This window comes from Protopterus annectens, chromosome 11.part0 (genome assembly GCF_019279795.1).
Source record: "Protopterus annectens isolate FY-2018-M chromosome 11.part0, PAN1.0, whole genome shotgun sequence".
NCBI classification, from domain to species: domain Eukaryota; kingdom Metazoa; phylum Chordata; order Ceratodontiformes; family Protopteridae; genus Protopterus; species Protopterus annectens.
The window spans coordinates 760,641,916-760,659,120 of NC_056745.1; the positions used below are offsets into that span (position 1 = coordinate 760,641,916).

Sequence of the window (17,205 nt, forward strand, 5' to 3'; positions counted from 1 at the left end):
TGTGTCTGTGTGTGTGTGTGTGACAGAGGGGGAGGGGGAGGGAGAGAGAGAGAGACAGAAACTGTTTCTTCTCTCAAAGAAGAGCAAATCAAGAGTTAAAACAAATATTTTGCTATAAGGCTGTTCCTGCAAAAGAATTAGTGTTATAACAACCAATATTCCCTAGCTTTATTGCATATTTTAGGTGAAAAATATTATTATGGTGTATAGAAACATAAAGTATACATCTGATCTGTCTACTGCACATTAAAATAGCATCTTGCAATACATGGGCATACGTATGCAGAAATAGTGTACTGTTGCTTTACAGGAAATGTTCAGAACTCACTATTGACATTGATACAAACAAAATTCCAGATCAAAGCAGGTACCTGGGCATATAGAGCACTCGCTCAGCAACAACGAATCCTACACGGAAAAAAAGATTGCTGGCAGGAACAAATGGGAAAACCAGAAATAAGAGGCCAACCAAAACCTCTCTGTGCTCCAGTTTCTGAAATAAATTGAAATGATAAAAACAGATGAAAAGTGAGCAGTTTATTACCAGAATAAGAAAGCAGTAACAGTTACAAGTTTACTTTACTACAATCTGATGTATGCTTCCTTAACTTATATTCTATTCATCTGCATCACCTGTTGTCATGAACAGTCATGCAGCCATTAATTTTTTCCCAGTCAATGTTTGTTATAAACATTACAATAGGTGCTTTATGCACTGGTGTCTCACTAAGAAGATGGCCTGAATCATCACTCTCTTACAACCATAATGGCCCTCTCTGTGAAGAATATAAACATAGTAAAAGTGATACTCTAATTACCTTTCATTAAACATCTTCTGAAGCTCCTTCAATGTCTGAAAATATTGTATTTTAATTCCTGTACACTCTGAAGTATGGGAAAACAGGAGATAATATCCTGTTCTTTGAAATGTTTCCTTGTAAAAAGGGTTTATGATGTGGGCTAATATATTGGAAGAAGTGCAGACACTGGCACTGAGATAACATCAGGATGCCTTAACACAAGCAAGAGAGGCCAACACTGCTCATTCTCAGAATTAATGGTAAGCAAAATAAAAACTGAGCAGAGAATCCTTTTAAAACTCAAAAATAATCTATGGAACTATTCTTACTGTCCCTCCCCATTTCACCTTCACCACAGCCCTTTTGCAGTTGCGCACCCCATTTTAGAATGCTTGTACCATGCCTCTTGAAGAACCTTACTGTTAACCATACATATCCATTTACACAGTCTGACTTCCCCACTGTCCTCTTTAAAGTAGTGTCCCTTTAACTTTGACATGTCTTCTCCTTATTTATATTCCACTTATGACCTCTTATACAATTTTACATCCGCGGTGGTGCAGTGGTAGCGTTGTTGCCTCACGGCAAGAGGTTCTCCTGTTCGATTCTCGGCTGGAGTGTGGGGAGTGCCTTCTGTGTGGAGCCTGCATGTTCTCCCCATGGTTGGGTGGGCGTTTGAAAGACATGCGTAAATGGGCGTGCCTTCGTTGAAGGTTAAATGTCGAGCTGGCACCTCAGCGTTCATGAAAATATACTGCCAATAATTAGCGGACCGCGACCCCTAACCGGGAAAAGCCAAAAGACAAACAACAGCAACCTCTTATACAATTACCACCCCTTCTTTGTAAATCAGCTTCACTGCTCCTTCTTATTTATATTATGCTATTTAAATCACAACTTATAATTCTGCCAGTTCAGTTCCACGGTATCTGACTTATGAAATCCCAAGAGGTAGCAACTCCTGCTAGTTATGAAGACTGAGCTGGTGTTATACACTACATCTTGAAAAGGAGGAAGCAATTTAACAATACAAGAATAATATAAAAAGATTTGTTGCATTAAAACGACAATCATACAACAGGAAAATAAAATCTCCAAGGTTTGTTGTCAGTACTACTTTCTCAACAGTGCTGCTGCAGTCACTTTCCCAGACTAGGTAACTGTTAAAATTTAAATCAACTTTATATTCTAAGCTTGAACACTATATATGAATCAGTATAATAAGCATGTGCCAGTCATTTTAAAGTTTGGAGTACATCCACATCAGTCTGTAAAAATCCATGGAACAGGGACAGGCCAGTTACTCTAATGTTCAGAGGAAGTTGTCAGCAATCAGAGATGCAGCTAGGACATCTAAATTAATATCAATGAATGAGGATCTAAAAGTCACTAAGACTTCCTGGGTACAATGATTAATGGCTGGGTCACATTGTGATATGCTGAAGCAATCAGCAGATGGCAGTGTTCTGATTAGCTATGTCAAATTTTAAATGAATTCCTTATCTCAGTGGTTTCCAACCTGAGTAATGAAGCACTATCATCTGGGTGCCATAGTGAAGTCAACAAGAAAATTAAAGTACTTTCTTGTTTTTAAACTTTTATTGGTGGTATGTACCTGGGCAACACAAATAATGGCTGAGAAACTTTTTTGTAAGTTTGCTCTGTGATAGTACTCAAGTTTGACTTTTGATACAAGATTAATATCACAGCCATCATACGTATTCAACATGAGAATTAATTACTTTTAGTCCAGTCACACTTATTTCAGCATATGAGTAAATCAAGTGTGTCCAAAATGGGAAAAATTCAAACAGAGAGAAAAACATATATTATGGACTTTCATAGCTTTATGCTAAAACTAATACATAGGTGACAATTCATATCTGAAGATAGCATAAGTGCCTTCCATGGGTAAAAAAACAATGCAGGTCAGTCTGGTAATAACCCAGTTTTACCAGTTTCCATTAAAATGGTTCATCTGTGTATAGCATGTCATTGTCTCAGTGAAACTGGCTGTAATGTAGTATTGTTTACTAAATATAGGAGTTCCAAATGGAAGCAGTAATATTCCATGATACAGAGAACAGTTTCACAGTACCTGACAGCATTACCCTTCAGGAAACAGGATGTAAATCTACAGGAAATGGGATATAACACAGTTATGGGATAAAGAGTTATACATTTTTGCACACTGCTAAGTGGAGTAGAATTCCTGGGCATTTCTGTTACTCTTCAGTCTCATTTTCATAAACAGCATTTACAAAGAAAAACTTACTGTTTACTATAGCAATAACCCACGCCTGGGTGTGGGTAATGCTGGATTTACCCACGGTTGGTGTGGTTTGATCACAAGGGCGAAGCCCAAGTGGCCAAACAAAGCCAACCATGGGTAAATCCAGCATTACCCACACCCAGAAGTGGTTATTATACAATGACATTATTTAAGAAAAAAAATAATTAATTTTCTTAAATAATGGCATTGTATAATGCCTTCTTGCTGCTCTTCCGCAGCTGTCTGGTATTCTGCGGCAGTTCTGATGTACTGTGCATGCGTATGCCTACGCAGTACATCAGAGCTATGGGCAAAAGCAATGGGGAAAGCAAGATCTCCGTTGCTTTTTGAACACTGTTTTGCTATGTTAAATGGCTTTAACATAGCGAAACAGCTTTAAAAAAAGCAACGGAGAATCTCTGTTGCTTTTTTTAAAGCTGTCTCGCTATGTTACACCCATTTAACATAGCAAGACAGTTTTGAAAAAAGCAACGGAGAAAGCAAGATCTCCATTGCTTTTTACAAACTGTTTTGCTATGTTAAAGGAGTTTAAGATAGCGAGACAGCTTTTAAAACAGCAACTGAGAATCTCCGTTGCTTTTTTTAAAGCTGTCTCGCTATGCTAAACTCCTTTAACATAGCGAGACAGTGTGAAGCAACGGAGATCTTGCATTCTCCATTGCTGTTAAAAAAAAGAGTTATAGTAATGGAAAAAGTCCGGGCGACCGGACCTTTTTCCATTACTATAACTCTGATTTACAACGTGCACGCTGACCAATCAGCGTGCATGTTTTTGAATATTAATCGGGAGTCGTATAATATTCTTTAAGTCATGGCTACCACTGAAATTAACACTTGTGAGCAGTTATGAGGGGTAGTAGGGGAACTGGAGAAAAAAAAATGCAAACCACAAGTTTTGGCTTATTTTTGCTGAGTTCTCCAGGATGTTCATCTTACTCTTCAGATGCAAGATGAAAAGATTAAAAGATTCAAAGAAACTTTATTATCATTTAGCAAACACAAGTGCTACCTAAACAAAATTTTGAGTGTCAGCTCTTTTACAGGAGAAAACAAACACAAAAAACAGACATGATAGGTATTAAATAATAAACAGCAACTATAGTACAAAAGTAAACATGTAGGTAGTTGAAGCACATGCTTGTACACTATTTATTTACAATGGACAACACTGACTAGTAGATGGTTAACGCATTAAATGATAAGGAAGTGATTGGAATTGCACCTGAATGATAATATATTACTTTTAGTAAGCAATAAATAAACAGAATTACTGTATAAAAAGGAAAAGAACAAGAGCATAACAATCTATTAAGGCTTTGATACGTCCAGATTTATGTCTGCATTAATGAGTCTTATTGCAGTAGGATAAAAACTGTTCCTGAATCTGGAGGTTCTGCAGCGGATACTCCGTAACCTTCTATCAGATGCAAGTTTAGTGAGCCAACCATGCGCTGGATGAGAAGTGTCACTCAATATTTTGCACTGACCTTAATCTGGATTACATTTAGAACAGGACTGCAGAATGCTTAAGCAAAAGAACAAAAGAACAAAGGTCAAGGTGTGAATTATTTTTCTCTGTCAGTGGGGGCTCAGATATTAAAGTGGGAAATGGGCTAGAAAGAAACATCTATGCTGATAATTTCAAACTGAGTAACATAATGACTTCAATAAAAGATGCCAGAGATCTCCAAAACAGTGTATAAAAATGGATATCCTTATGCAGTACTAATTTTTACTGCAGGTATGTTTGTATTTGTTAACTGAGTAGTTAGGCTGGTTCATGGATGACAAATTTAAGACGATTTCTCTGTTAATTGATGATGCCAGGTGGTGATTTATTTTCCACATATAAGTGGGTTCTATTTCTGTTGCACATTTTAAAAACGTTTAAAGGATTTCTTAGTATATTATTCTTAGTCCTTAGGGAAAGAATATTTTGATTATTTTTTCTCCTTATTATTCTTTTACTCAGCTGCTGTGAACCCAAACTGAAAAAAAACTATAGTAAGGAGGTGGATGAACTGTGGGCTTCCTAGCCCTCTGTTAAAAAATAAAGAAAAAAAGGGACACCGTAGTTCCCAAGGTACCACAAATGTGCAGGAAAGCCTATATAAATCTGCTACTGTTGGACTTACTGTGAACTGCCTACTGCCCTACTTAGACAGAGTAGGTTGGGTAACATAAGCAGGTTTTGACAGTGTAATGGTGCTATTAGTGGTGAAGAACACAGCATTATCTTTCTGTTTACTTTTCCTCATCAAGGTACTCTGTATGACATCAATACATACATGCAGTGAGAGTACCCGGGACAAAGAATAGGTTCTGAAATGCATCACAAAGCATTTGAAAACTCCATGGCTTCCTGGGATCTACCATTTCCCTACCCTAAATTAATTAGTTCCTACAGCAAAGTTCTAATGCTCTATAGCAAAATCAATCAGCTTCATCAAACATGTACCCAACTTAATGAGTATTCAGTAGTGATATATGAAGGGATATACTATTAAATAAGAAAAGTAAATGCTATTAAACTGCTGATATGTACACACACCAGTTTAGTGGTGAATGTTGGCAGCACCTTGCATGTATTAACAACTATATTTGTCAAATGTACCAACTCACTCTGACATGGTACCGCAGAACCAAAAGAAAGTCTTCTGTTGTACTTTTCACCATCATTACATTCAGTATGATATAGTAATGTTCTGATAATGTGACAGTGTTGGGTCAACTACAATTTTGTTAAGGCTGTCTTGGTATGGCAATGATTGAGATGCAACCTTATCCAGTCGCTATGTATCTGTCATTGGGTATGTCTTAAATAAGCTTTGATGAGTACTATTGGCATGTTTGTCAGGCTCCTGGCCTACTGTAACATGTCTTACCAAGGGACAAAATTGAGAAGGGGTTAGAGGCAGGAGTGGGATTTTATACACATTACTTTAACCCTTAGCAAAAGAAAAAATATGCTTTTAACTTGTAAACTTTTAAACATGCAATACAGTGTCTTCTATTTACATTCAGGCATTAAAATTCAAGTAGTCACTTTTGTTGTGCATCAAGTTACTTTAAAAATGTAATGTTTACTTCAATGCAGTTAAGTAGCAATATCTGGGAGAGTTATTACCGAAAATTACTTAATAATTCTTGCAGCTTTTAGCTATGCCATTATTAGTACTTAAAACATCTGATATATTAATATGGGAACATAGTTTGCCAGCAGGATAACAGCAACTACAATTGTTGAAACATTTTTTTTTAACAATTGAATATATCTGTTTGTAGTCATCAATAATAACTAATAAATATTCAACATTTAACAAAAGACTACAGAAATCTACATTAAGATCTATTCATGGTTGTACAGGTAATGCTGGCATTTTTAAATTAACTGTTGCTTTGCCATGCATATTGGCTTGACACATGATATATCCACAAAATAGTCTCTGTATACGTTTGTAGCTGAAGGGCAGATATTGTCTTGTATTACTGCTTTTGTCTTTATTATCTCTTGGTGAGTTTTATGCTTGGTTCCTCTCAAAATGAAACACCAAGTTTGCTCTAGCAGTGAACAAACTTTAAAATGACAAAATAATCTGCATGCCATCATTGAGTTTGTGTAAGAATTTGTTTGGCACATCTCCTTTACTTAAAGTACCTGATCATTGTCCATTTCAGTCTACACCTCTTCAAATGTGGGTGTTTTTGGAAGTGCATCCATTACATCCATCCAACCATCCTCATCCCCTTTTTCCATTTTTTGCACATGGGGATCAGATTGTCACTTCAACAGTGACAATCATCTAGAGCCAAGGTTTACACCGCTGGGTGGCTAGCCCTGTTGTGTTAGTTCTTCCACACCACACACTTTCACATACACTCACTCCAATGGTCAATTTAGAGTATGCAGTCCACCTGCTGCATGTCTTTGGAAAGTTGGAGAAAACCAGATCACCTGGAAGAAACCCATGCAAACACAGGAAGGATATGTAGACTCCGCACAGAAGGCATAGCAGCCCAGAATCAAACTGCAGACCCTCTTGTTGTAAGGAGCATATAAAATTTAATATTAACTTACCCTGACTTCTATACTACTTATCTGCACAGACATAACTAGATGTCTAGGCATGAAGTCTGATGTATTTTTAATTCTCATTTTAAAACAGGACTACAGAATTATCAGTCTGTCATCTTAAGATTTCTACTCTTAGGAATGGTTTCCATGTGATAATATTATGTCTAAACGTCTTCCAGTGGTTTGTGATATGTGATGAAAGTGAACTTCTTTCTGTAAAGGTGAATGAATGTGCTGGTAACTCAAAATTATAGCAAATGCATATTTTTCTGCTTGTGATATATCTCTATGTAAGTGAGTAATCAGCTATCATAATTTATGGCTTTATATATTTTTTTTGTTGTTGTTTGAGCCACAACAGCTCCTGATACAACAGTTTTCCAAAAGCAATCAAAATATGATATGACTAACCATGCAACTAAATAGTCTTTTTCATTTTAATAAACTTATATTGTGATTCATACTGAATACCTATGGGGTATTTTCCTTGTGAAGTCTCTCAGTGGCTCATGTACAATATAATTTTGAATAAATCTTGCACTGTGATTTCTCTTATATAAAATATACTATTTTATTCTGGTCTAGTCCCCTTGCTTGGACATCAGGTCTCTACCTTTCAGTCACCCAATGAATACATTTATTCTCAGGATCAAGAACCCAATGATCCACTTGGAGTAAGATGAATCAGGAGTGGAAGCCATCATCTACTCAGTAAGGAGCAAAATTTTGAACTACGCCCCACCATCTCCCTGCACCTACATTTAGTATCCAAGTGCTTATGCATGCGATTGGCTGATGTGATGTATATCATACCTACTCATGACATGATCAATGACCATCACCTCCGCCCCCCCCAATTGCAGATAGCATCACTGTGCGATCCCTGATCATTACCAGTGATTTAACCACAAATGGCATGCCTGGATACAGGTCGCTCCCAACAGAGGTAAGCAGGTTAAGCCTCATTATACCCCCACCAACATGCCAGCTTCATCATGTACCGAAATCACTAATGGAACTCAGGTCACTTGAGTTGTAGTCAGGGCTTTATTATTCTCAGCCAAATGAGCTGGCATGTCTAAAATACTTACAAAAGCTGTAAGATCTTTAGGTGGTGGTACATTTTAAGTTGGCCCAAGCTTCCTTGGGTCTGGTCTTCTTCTTCTTCTTTCGGCTTTTCCCAGTTAAGGGTGCCACAGCAGAACTCAGTAGATTTTTATGGTGCCGAGGTGCCAGTCCGACGCCCTGTCTTCAACGAAGGCAGCCCAATCTTCTTTGGGTCTGGTATGATGCTTTATTGTGAGACAGAAAACCCACACTATTCTAGTCTGTTTTTGCTGAACTCACCTTTCTCCTTGTTAAGCAAATATTTTTAAATTTTTGAGACAACTTTCTGAAATATGTGTCATGTTCTCTTTGTTTTTCCAAATACTTTTATGTCATCACTAAAGTTTCTGACATTTGATGTGTCCTTTAAAACTTGCTGCATGCTATTCTGGTGTGTTTCTGCAGCAGACTTAACATCAGAAATTTTAGGCATCTAATATTTTTGATAAATGTTTTGAGCCTCTACTGTCAGTACAAAACCCCTAACTAGTGGCAACCAGCCCTCTAGCTTAATTCCACAACTCTTCTGGCACCACTCATATCAAGAAATATGTTATTATTAAAATTATTACTTTTCCCCTTCCTCACATCATCAAAGATGTCCTTCCATTCCAATTTCTCATTTATCAGACAAAATCACACTTTTATCTTTGAGCTTTGTTCTCATCACATTTTTGGTTCTATAATATTAAATCATCAATTCTTTAAAGCTCAGCAACATCTGCCGTTATTTACTTTATTTTCCATCTGTATAGCCACTTTCATGGCTCCTACTCCACACTTTTACCTGGTTAGGCCTTTATCCATCCTGACTCTTCCCTGATTTTCTTAATGTTAATGTTACTCAATTTACTTGCATGGATTTTATGTTCACTATACTCATGCCGTCTTTCAATCAGTCACAGTTTTAGAGCACTATATGGTTCCTATTTTCCTTTACATTCCCCCAGATTCACTAATCTTCCGTGCAGGACTAGCTTAGTCCTGCATGGAAGCAACCGTTTACGAGCAGCATGGCAGCGCGCCATGCATATTAATGAAGGTGCACTGCCTTAGCTTCTAAACAGACATGGAGCATGTACGAGTGCAGGGGGTGTGTCTGAGAGCAGAGCTCTCAGAATATACATGCCCCTGCAATCAAGAACAGCAGTTTAGCAATAACAATGAGTGAAACTGCTCATAGGTGGTTGCATACCCCAGCAATATCCACCCAAGTTTATAAGAGCAATAGTTAAAATATAATAATATAAACAAGTAATTTTTTTTATCAAGCAGACAACATTTAGCTGTAGGTGTGTGGGTTTGCCCATTGCTTAGCTGCGTATATTACAGCTTAAATGGCACAAGAGGATAAATATCAAGATATATGCAAATGAAGCAGTACTTTGTATATTGTAGTGGCCACAGCATTCACCTTATGAGCAGTCATTCCCGGTTTGAGTCTCACTCCAGTACATTCCATTTTCCATGTCAAATCACTTTATGAACAATATTTTTTGTTGGATAACCTACTAAATAACATATATTTGTGAACTGGAGTACTACATTAAATGCAGATGTGAGGTGTCATTGCAATCATGTTGTAAAATCCACAGATAAACACAAGTGTCCCATACAGTATATGTACACATGAATCAGGGATACAAATCGAAGGTATAATGTGTAATGAATGATAAATCCATAGAGTGTCCAAATCCACAACCTTCCCAAGAACCATTTTACATTTCTGTCTAAATTAGTGCGGGGGTAAGTGGGAGTAAGCACTATTAAGCAGTAGTAAGCAGGAGTAAGCATATTTAAGCAGTAGTAAGTGGGTTTAAGCCCATTTGTGCGGGGGTAAGCAATGCACACACATTTTAAGCAATACTGAAGCTAACTCTCTGTAAGCATATTTAACCAGAGGTTAGCATTGCTTACCTTCATGCAAACCCAAGCAAACCCACTTATAATTGCTTAAAAGTGCCTTAATCACTCTGTATGCAACAGCCGCTGTTCTGGGCAGAAACAAAATAAACAGCCTTTGCAGGCAGTAGTTAACCACTAAGCCATCACTGTAGTACATAAAAATGAGATATCACCAAACAGATCTTCACTATAGGAATATTAAACTTAACATGTGAAAGGAATATATATACAGTTTTACATTGTATAACCTACTACATAACATAAATATGTGAACTGGAGTACTGCATTAAGTCCAGATGTGAGGTGTCATTGTGATAAAGTGTTGAAATCTCCTAATAAATACAAGGACCCCATGCAGTGTATGTATACATGAATCATGGATACCAAACACATATATAACATGTAATGAATAATAAATCTACGCCAAACAGCAAATAGTATGCAAATTAAAATTTCAGCAATGCTAAGCTTTGCACAGCCCTACTTACTAGGTGTAAGCAATGTGTAGGCCAGCTAAATCAGTTTGCCCATTGGTATCCCCCTTTAAGCATCAGTGGATCCAAGAGGCTAAGAGGATGGGGGATGTCCCAGCTGTGTGTAAGTATCAGTCCACTGCCTGTTTAATAATTGCCAGCTCATGCATATTATGGATAGGTATGGCTAAGTACTTCTCTTATGTCTTTGACAGTGGCAGATGAGCAGGCTGTGGGAAGCCCAGGCCTATAGATTGCAGAGGTTGCAATGTGAGGCAAGTTACTAATACTCTTGCATGTACTGTCATAAGAAATAAATCTAAAAGTAGTATTAGCAAGTTAATCGCCAGTATAAAACTTGTATTGTTTAAGGAATGTATTGAATGCACCAGAGAATATGGTAGGAAGAGTCTCATATAGGCTGAATGCAAATAAAAGGTTAACAGCCTGACAATAAAGGTCTAACTGCTGGACTGCATGTGTTTACTCTGGTATCATATGGTAATGTACAGTTGCAATCTCTTAACAGTGCTGTTGTATTAAGCACTGTTACCCACACTGTGCTACAAAATAAAATGTGTAGGAATGTCTGTATACGACTGTTGTAATCAGAAGAGGTCATATTGTACAACGGAGAGAGACTTAGACAGAAAACAGTGAAAAGATAGACAACATAATCCAAATAGCACACTCAAATGAGATCTGAACTGTTGTGTATTTAGCACACGCAGCCATAGTTTGAATCCTGGGAGTGGTAGTAAGCTGTATGCAGAATCATACCCCACAATTGTACAGACATGTCCAGAATGTCCAGTTAATTACAGCTGATTGTCAGACATCTATAAGAACAAACCTGTCACTCTAGCAACTCCCCAAAATGTTATGAGTGTAATAAGCAAAGTATGTCCCATCTCCACCCCCATGTTGTGAAGCTGTGACCAAAGTGTGGGCAGTAACATAGTGAGACATATGTGCATAATACTAATGTGGAATCTGGTAATATGTGTGGCAACATTCTAGTAGTGCTAACAAACATTGCCCCCACAGGTCTGTCAGATACAAAAAATGTGACTAGAAATAAAAAAAATTGAAATCCTGGACTGGTACTGTTTACTCTGGTATTGCATGCCATTGTTAAGTGTTGCAGTTGCTCTGAACAATAAGGTATTACTCATCACTGTCATCCATACTGTGCTACATAATAAAACTGTCTAGGAAACCCTGTATAAGAGTGTTTTAATTACAAGGTCAGGTTGTAAAACCATGGGAGACTTATAGTCAGAAATCAGAGGAGAGATACACAGAAATATCTATATAGCACACTCAACTGTGACAGACACTGTTTTAGTTTTAGCAGACACAGCCATGCTTTGAATCCTGGGAGTGATAGTAAGCTGTATGGAGAATCATATCCCACAAGTGTGCAGAATTGTCCAGAATGTCCAGTTAATCAGCCCATATCTGTTGGCTGTTACCCTGTCCCCCTGGCATATCAGCGTGCTAATCTCTGAAATGAAGGCAGCATTTAATGTCATATAACTGACTGTCAGGCCTGTACAAATCTGGAAAAATGTCAATGAAAATGAACCTGTCATTGTACAACTCACCAAAGGTTTATGAGGGCAATAATAAAAATATGTACCAGTTTCACCTGCATGTGGTCAAGACATACTCAGAGTGTGTGCAATAAGAGAAAGACATGTATGTGTATAACATCAACCTGGAATCTGGGAATATGTGCAGAAACAGTCAAGTAGTGTTAACAAACAATAGCTCCACAGGTATACTAGGTAAGAGGTGTATATAGCAGGTGAAACTCAGTTCATGTATATAGTTGTCCATATCCATAATACTGTCCAAACTAAAGCCATAGGGTAGTGTACTGCAGATCACAGCACTGACTAGGAAAGTGACATCTCCCCCCCACCATATCTGCATCAATAAACTAAATACACAAGTCAATCGGTACGTGCTCCATTAAATCTACTGTTTGGACATATGTCCTATTGTTTGATAAATATTTTAATTTGTTTCTATGCATGTGCGATGTTGAAATACTCCCACATTGGTGCATGCTGCCATCAATGTACCTGCATGCTGTTGTAATGGCCACTGTGGTTCCATATATGCATGTGTTCTGTTTGCTATGCAACTGTTCCATATTTGGTGTTTTGGGTTAATGGGAATATCTATGCATGCTGTTATACCAAATCCTGGAATGTGTTGACTATTTCTAACCCACATATGTTGTAAAATTGAAACACCAAAACATGTTTGGGAAGGGCGGTCCCAGCGGACCCACCTCTCCCACCTCATCTGGCCGTGGCACTGGGCACCAGCATGTTTGGGGCCCACTCATGGACCTCCTCGTCCACTGGTCCTGCACCACCTTCGGTTGGAACTGCCACCAGGGATGGGGCTTGCCCCCCATTGGGAGCAGGGCCGGACAGGACACTGTCACCCATCGCCAGGTCCAGGGTGTGATGCATAGCGAGCTCTGCAGGGAGTTTGGAAATCTGCTACACCAGCTTGAGGGCCACATGGTGCAACTAGAGGGTTGGCCTGGCCCTCCTACTCAACTGCCAGCACAGCCACCTTTGGGCCCGTGAAGGTGCAGTGGTGACTGCTCATGGGTGGGGACCTCAGTCCCACTATTTCCACTAGGGGGCTCATGGTCTTCTGACTTCCAAACACCCCTACCCATCCAAGGTGTTTACCCCCCACATGTATCATATATAGCACACTCAACCACCCCTGTGTGCTGTCTTGTCTGTCTTGTCTGTTATCCTACCCAACCTACCTCTCCAAATATATCTACAATCCCTCCCAAACATCCCACAATAACCTGAAAAAAAAGGGGAATCTGTTCCCCCAAAAAAGTCTCACCCCATACATAGCTGTCCATTTCGCACTCATGTCCAATGGGCACATACAATCTGGTCTAATTGGCTTCATAACATATTATTGTTGTCCTCACCCCTCTCTCAGGGGTATGAGTGTCCAAATCTACCCCCAAATCAGTGTATATACACAGCTGTTGCTGTAGAAGAAATGGGCAACTATGGACCTTCGCTACATCCCTCCTACACATCCCTAGCTATTTTCCCTACTGCCATTCCCTCTTTGTGCCCCTTTCTCACCACTTTTCTATCAACTCTTTTTTCATTTCTTTTAAAGAAATTAGCGTGGGATAAGTGGAAGTAAGTGGGAGTAAGCAATTTTAAGCAGCAGTAAGCGGGATTAAGCTTGACTGCGTGGGGGTAAGCAATGCCTACAAAGGTTAAACAATTGAGAAGCTAAATCAGTATAAGAAACTGTAACCGGAAGTTAGCAGTGCTTACCTCTGCGCACACCCACACAAACCTGCTTACAACTGCTTAAATGTTCCTTAATCACTCTGTATCCAACGGCCCTTGTTCTGCCCAGCAACAAAATAAACAGCCTACACAAGGCTCAATGCAGGACTGCACACCATAGCCAAACTGATTTACCACTAAGCCATGTCAGATATACATAACCCTGATGTTTTCACAAACATATCATCCAGCACAGTCATTCAGCAGTACAGGAAATGTATTTATACATGTGGATGTATATATATATATATATATATATATATATATATACATATATAAATATACACACACACATACATATATATATATAAATAAATAAATATATATATATATATATATATATATATATATATATATATATATATAGTTATATATACATATAAGGAAAAGCAACACTGTGGTGTAGGCAAACTGGTCCTCCAAAAAGACTAGTAGCCAATGTAAAAAATATAGGAGGCATCAGACCAAGGCAGGTGAAGATAAAGTTCAACTTTAATCCACAGACAAAGTACAAACAATGGTGAGTGCTTTCGTAGCAAGAGCTACTTCATCAGACATATCTCAGTGTGTGTATGTGTAGTTACGTACACATATACATATATATATATATATATATATATATATATATATATATATAGATAGATATATATATATATATATATATATATACACACACATATGCATACATCTATAGATACATATATACATATATGTCAACATATATATGTCAATATATATATATATATATATATATATATATATATATATATATATACAGATATATATCTATAGTTATAAAAGAGAACATAACAATGCATATATGACCAAAGGCACTGTTAATGGAGGTTAGGGGGCCTAAGCTAAATATGTCTTGTAAGTATTGATATCACCCCCTCCCCTACAGCAAAACAGATCTGCCCTGCAATACAACACCAACTGTTGCAAGTCCCATACTCAGGACCCTACACAACATGAGCACAAGACATTAACAGTAATCCATCCCACCTGTATGATGTCAGGATGGTACCCATAACATATCACGCAGTACAGTCTGGCTACCAAAGGGAATGTACAATGTGGAAGCAATAAACATTCCAAAGACACACACACACACACACACACACACACACACACACACACACACACACACACACACACACACGCGCGTGCATGCACACATATAAGCATATATATATATATGCTTATATATATATATATATATATATATATATATATATATATATATATATATATAGATAGATAGATACATCTATATATGTAACTACACATACACACACAGAGATATGTATAAGAAGATACATATTTAGAGGGTGCACAGAATACTAAACAGCCAGTATTCCTATAGTTGCCACCTTATCAAATGGGCAGTGTATGAGTCACCCATACGAAAGACAATTGTTGCCTGAAACACATACCCACAGAGAAGTCAAAGGATATGACACCACACACAGGACTGCATACATAAGAATGTTTTATTTGTGCACTATTACAGTTGTATATGCCATGTGATACAGCTGTTTAGACTTTGAAATACATACTAAATGATTAATGCAACTCTCAAGCAGATAATTTTATACAGTAATCTGAAAGCATAACATATGTTGCTGTCCAGGCCAAGGCCTTCAAGTAGTACAACAGTAAAGACAGACTGGGCCACAGGATGACACTCAATCAACAGTAAGTAATGCAGATGTATAGTCCAGCAGCCTCTAACTACACTCTGTATTCAATCCCTAGATGGAAAAGACTTAAGCTGACACAATGGGATGTATCTATAACAATGCATAACTGAAAACATGACAATCACACTGCCAAACAGAACAGTCTGTATGGCAGTAAGCAGTAGGCAGCAATGTTCCCAAGGTGAAATGTATGGTAATGTACAGCCATATACCTTAAGGCAGCTTACTACTGATATCCCTCACATGTTGTAACAGCCTAGGTTATTTATGGTGCATAACCCCCCCCCCCCATAGACTGATTTACAGCGGCATATAACACTGTCACATATACTGACCTCTGGACTGCAGAAGGGCACACATGTTTTGTGCAGCTGAAGCCCACATACATATGGACCCTACCCCAAAATATGTGTGGGGGCCACAACAGCACTGGAATGATGGCAGGAATGGCAGCATAACATAATCACAGGCCACTACATAACAACCCCTTACTGCATATCATATGAACAAAGACTGTTATGTAGGTGGAATACAGAGGTTGGAACACAGGCCCACATGTGAAATAATGTTGTCATACACTGAGTAAGTTGCTGGTTTTACAGGATACTGTGCAACATACCCTTAGTCAGGAATATGAAGTCAGAAACACAAATGGATGTAGCCATATACTGATAGCACTCAACACACACTGCAATATATCTGACACAAGACCTGTGCGGTGGACAGAAAAAACATAACAGGCACACAGCTGAGAGCTATGCAGACAGACTGCATTCCATGTTAAACTAGTAGGTACATACCAACCCTGTAACACTGGTGCTATACAATACATATAACAACACTACTCATGCTGTGTCTCTAGTTCTGGAACCTTATACAAAATGTAGCTGGCCTGAGTCTGGAAGTCCTCTTGTAAGAGGTATTGCTACCTGCTGTCTGTAACACTGCTGCCCACACACAGGAAGGATGTCTACCATACAGAAAAGGTAGAGGGACCACACCCACATAATGTAGGGATTTATAGTAGTGGGTTGCCGTGACAGTAATAATAGGAAGTACTACACAGCATGCTGCATGCTGCAGGCAGGTAGCAAGTGGAGGATACTGATTGGTGCAGAGGCCATTACCTGATCATGTTCATCACCTACAAAATCCATGCGGCAATCTATTCAAAGCAGCTCAATCCATTTACTGGAGACAGTCCAAGATATATATATATATATATATATATATATATATATATATATATATATATATATATATATATATATATATATAAAGATAAAGCCAAAGCAAAAAAATAAAAATAAAAAAAATAAATACATCCAGCAAACTATCCAGAACAGACATCATTCCCACAACAGGTACGTGAAGTATATATGCATGTAATTGAATGTAGTATTTGGTCCATAATAATGGGATAGATGATGTGGAATGATTTATATGTGCCATCAGGTGTTGTTGTTGTAATGATGTCCAGCTGAACAACTGCT

The 17,205-nt window shown here is 38.1% G+C and overlaps 1 protein-coding gene across 1 annotated transcript in view; it reads right to left on the bottom strand.

The window, feature by feature from the left end:
* The window catches only part of TMTC1 (transmembrane O-mannosyltransferase targeting cadherins 1), a 2,511,834-nt gene that overhangs the window by 844,332 nt on the left and 1,650,297 nt on the right, over positions 1-17,205 (bottom strand). The window contains exon 8 of the mRNA XM_044087246.1: positions 372-493. Within this exon, the coding sequence (XP_043943181.1) occupies positions 372-493 (122 nt within the window). The remainder of the gene's footprint in view (positions 1-371; positions 494-17,205) is intronic.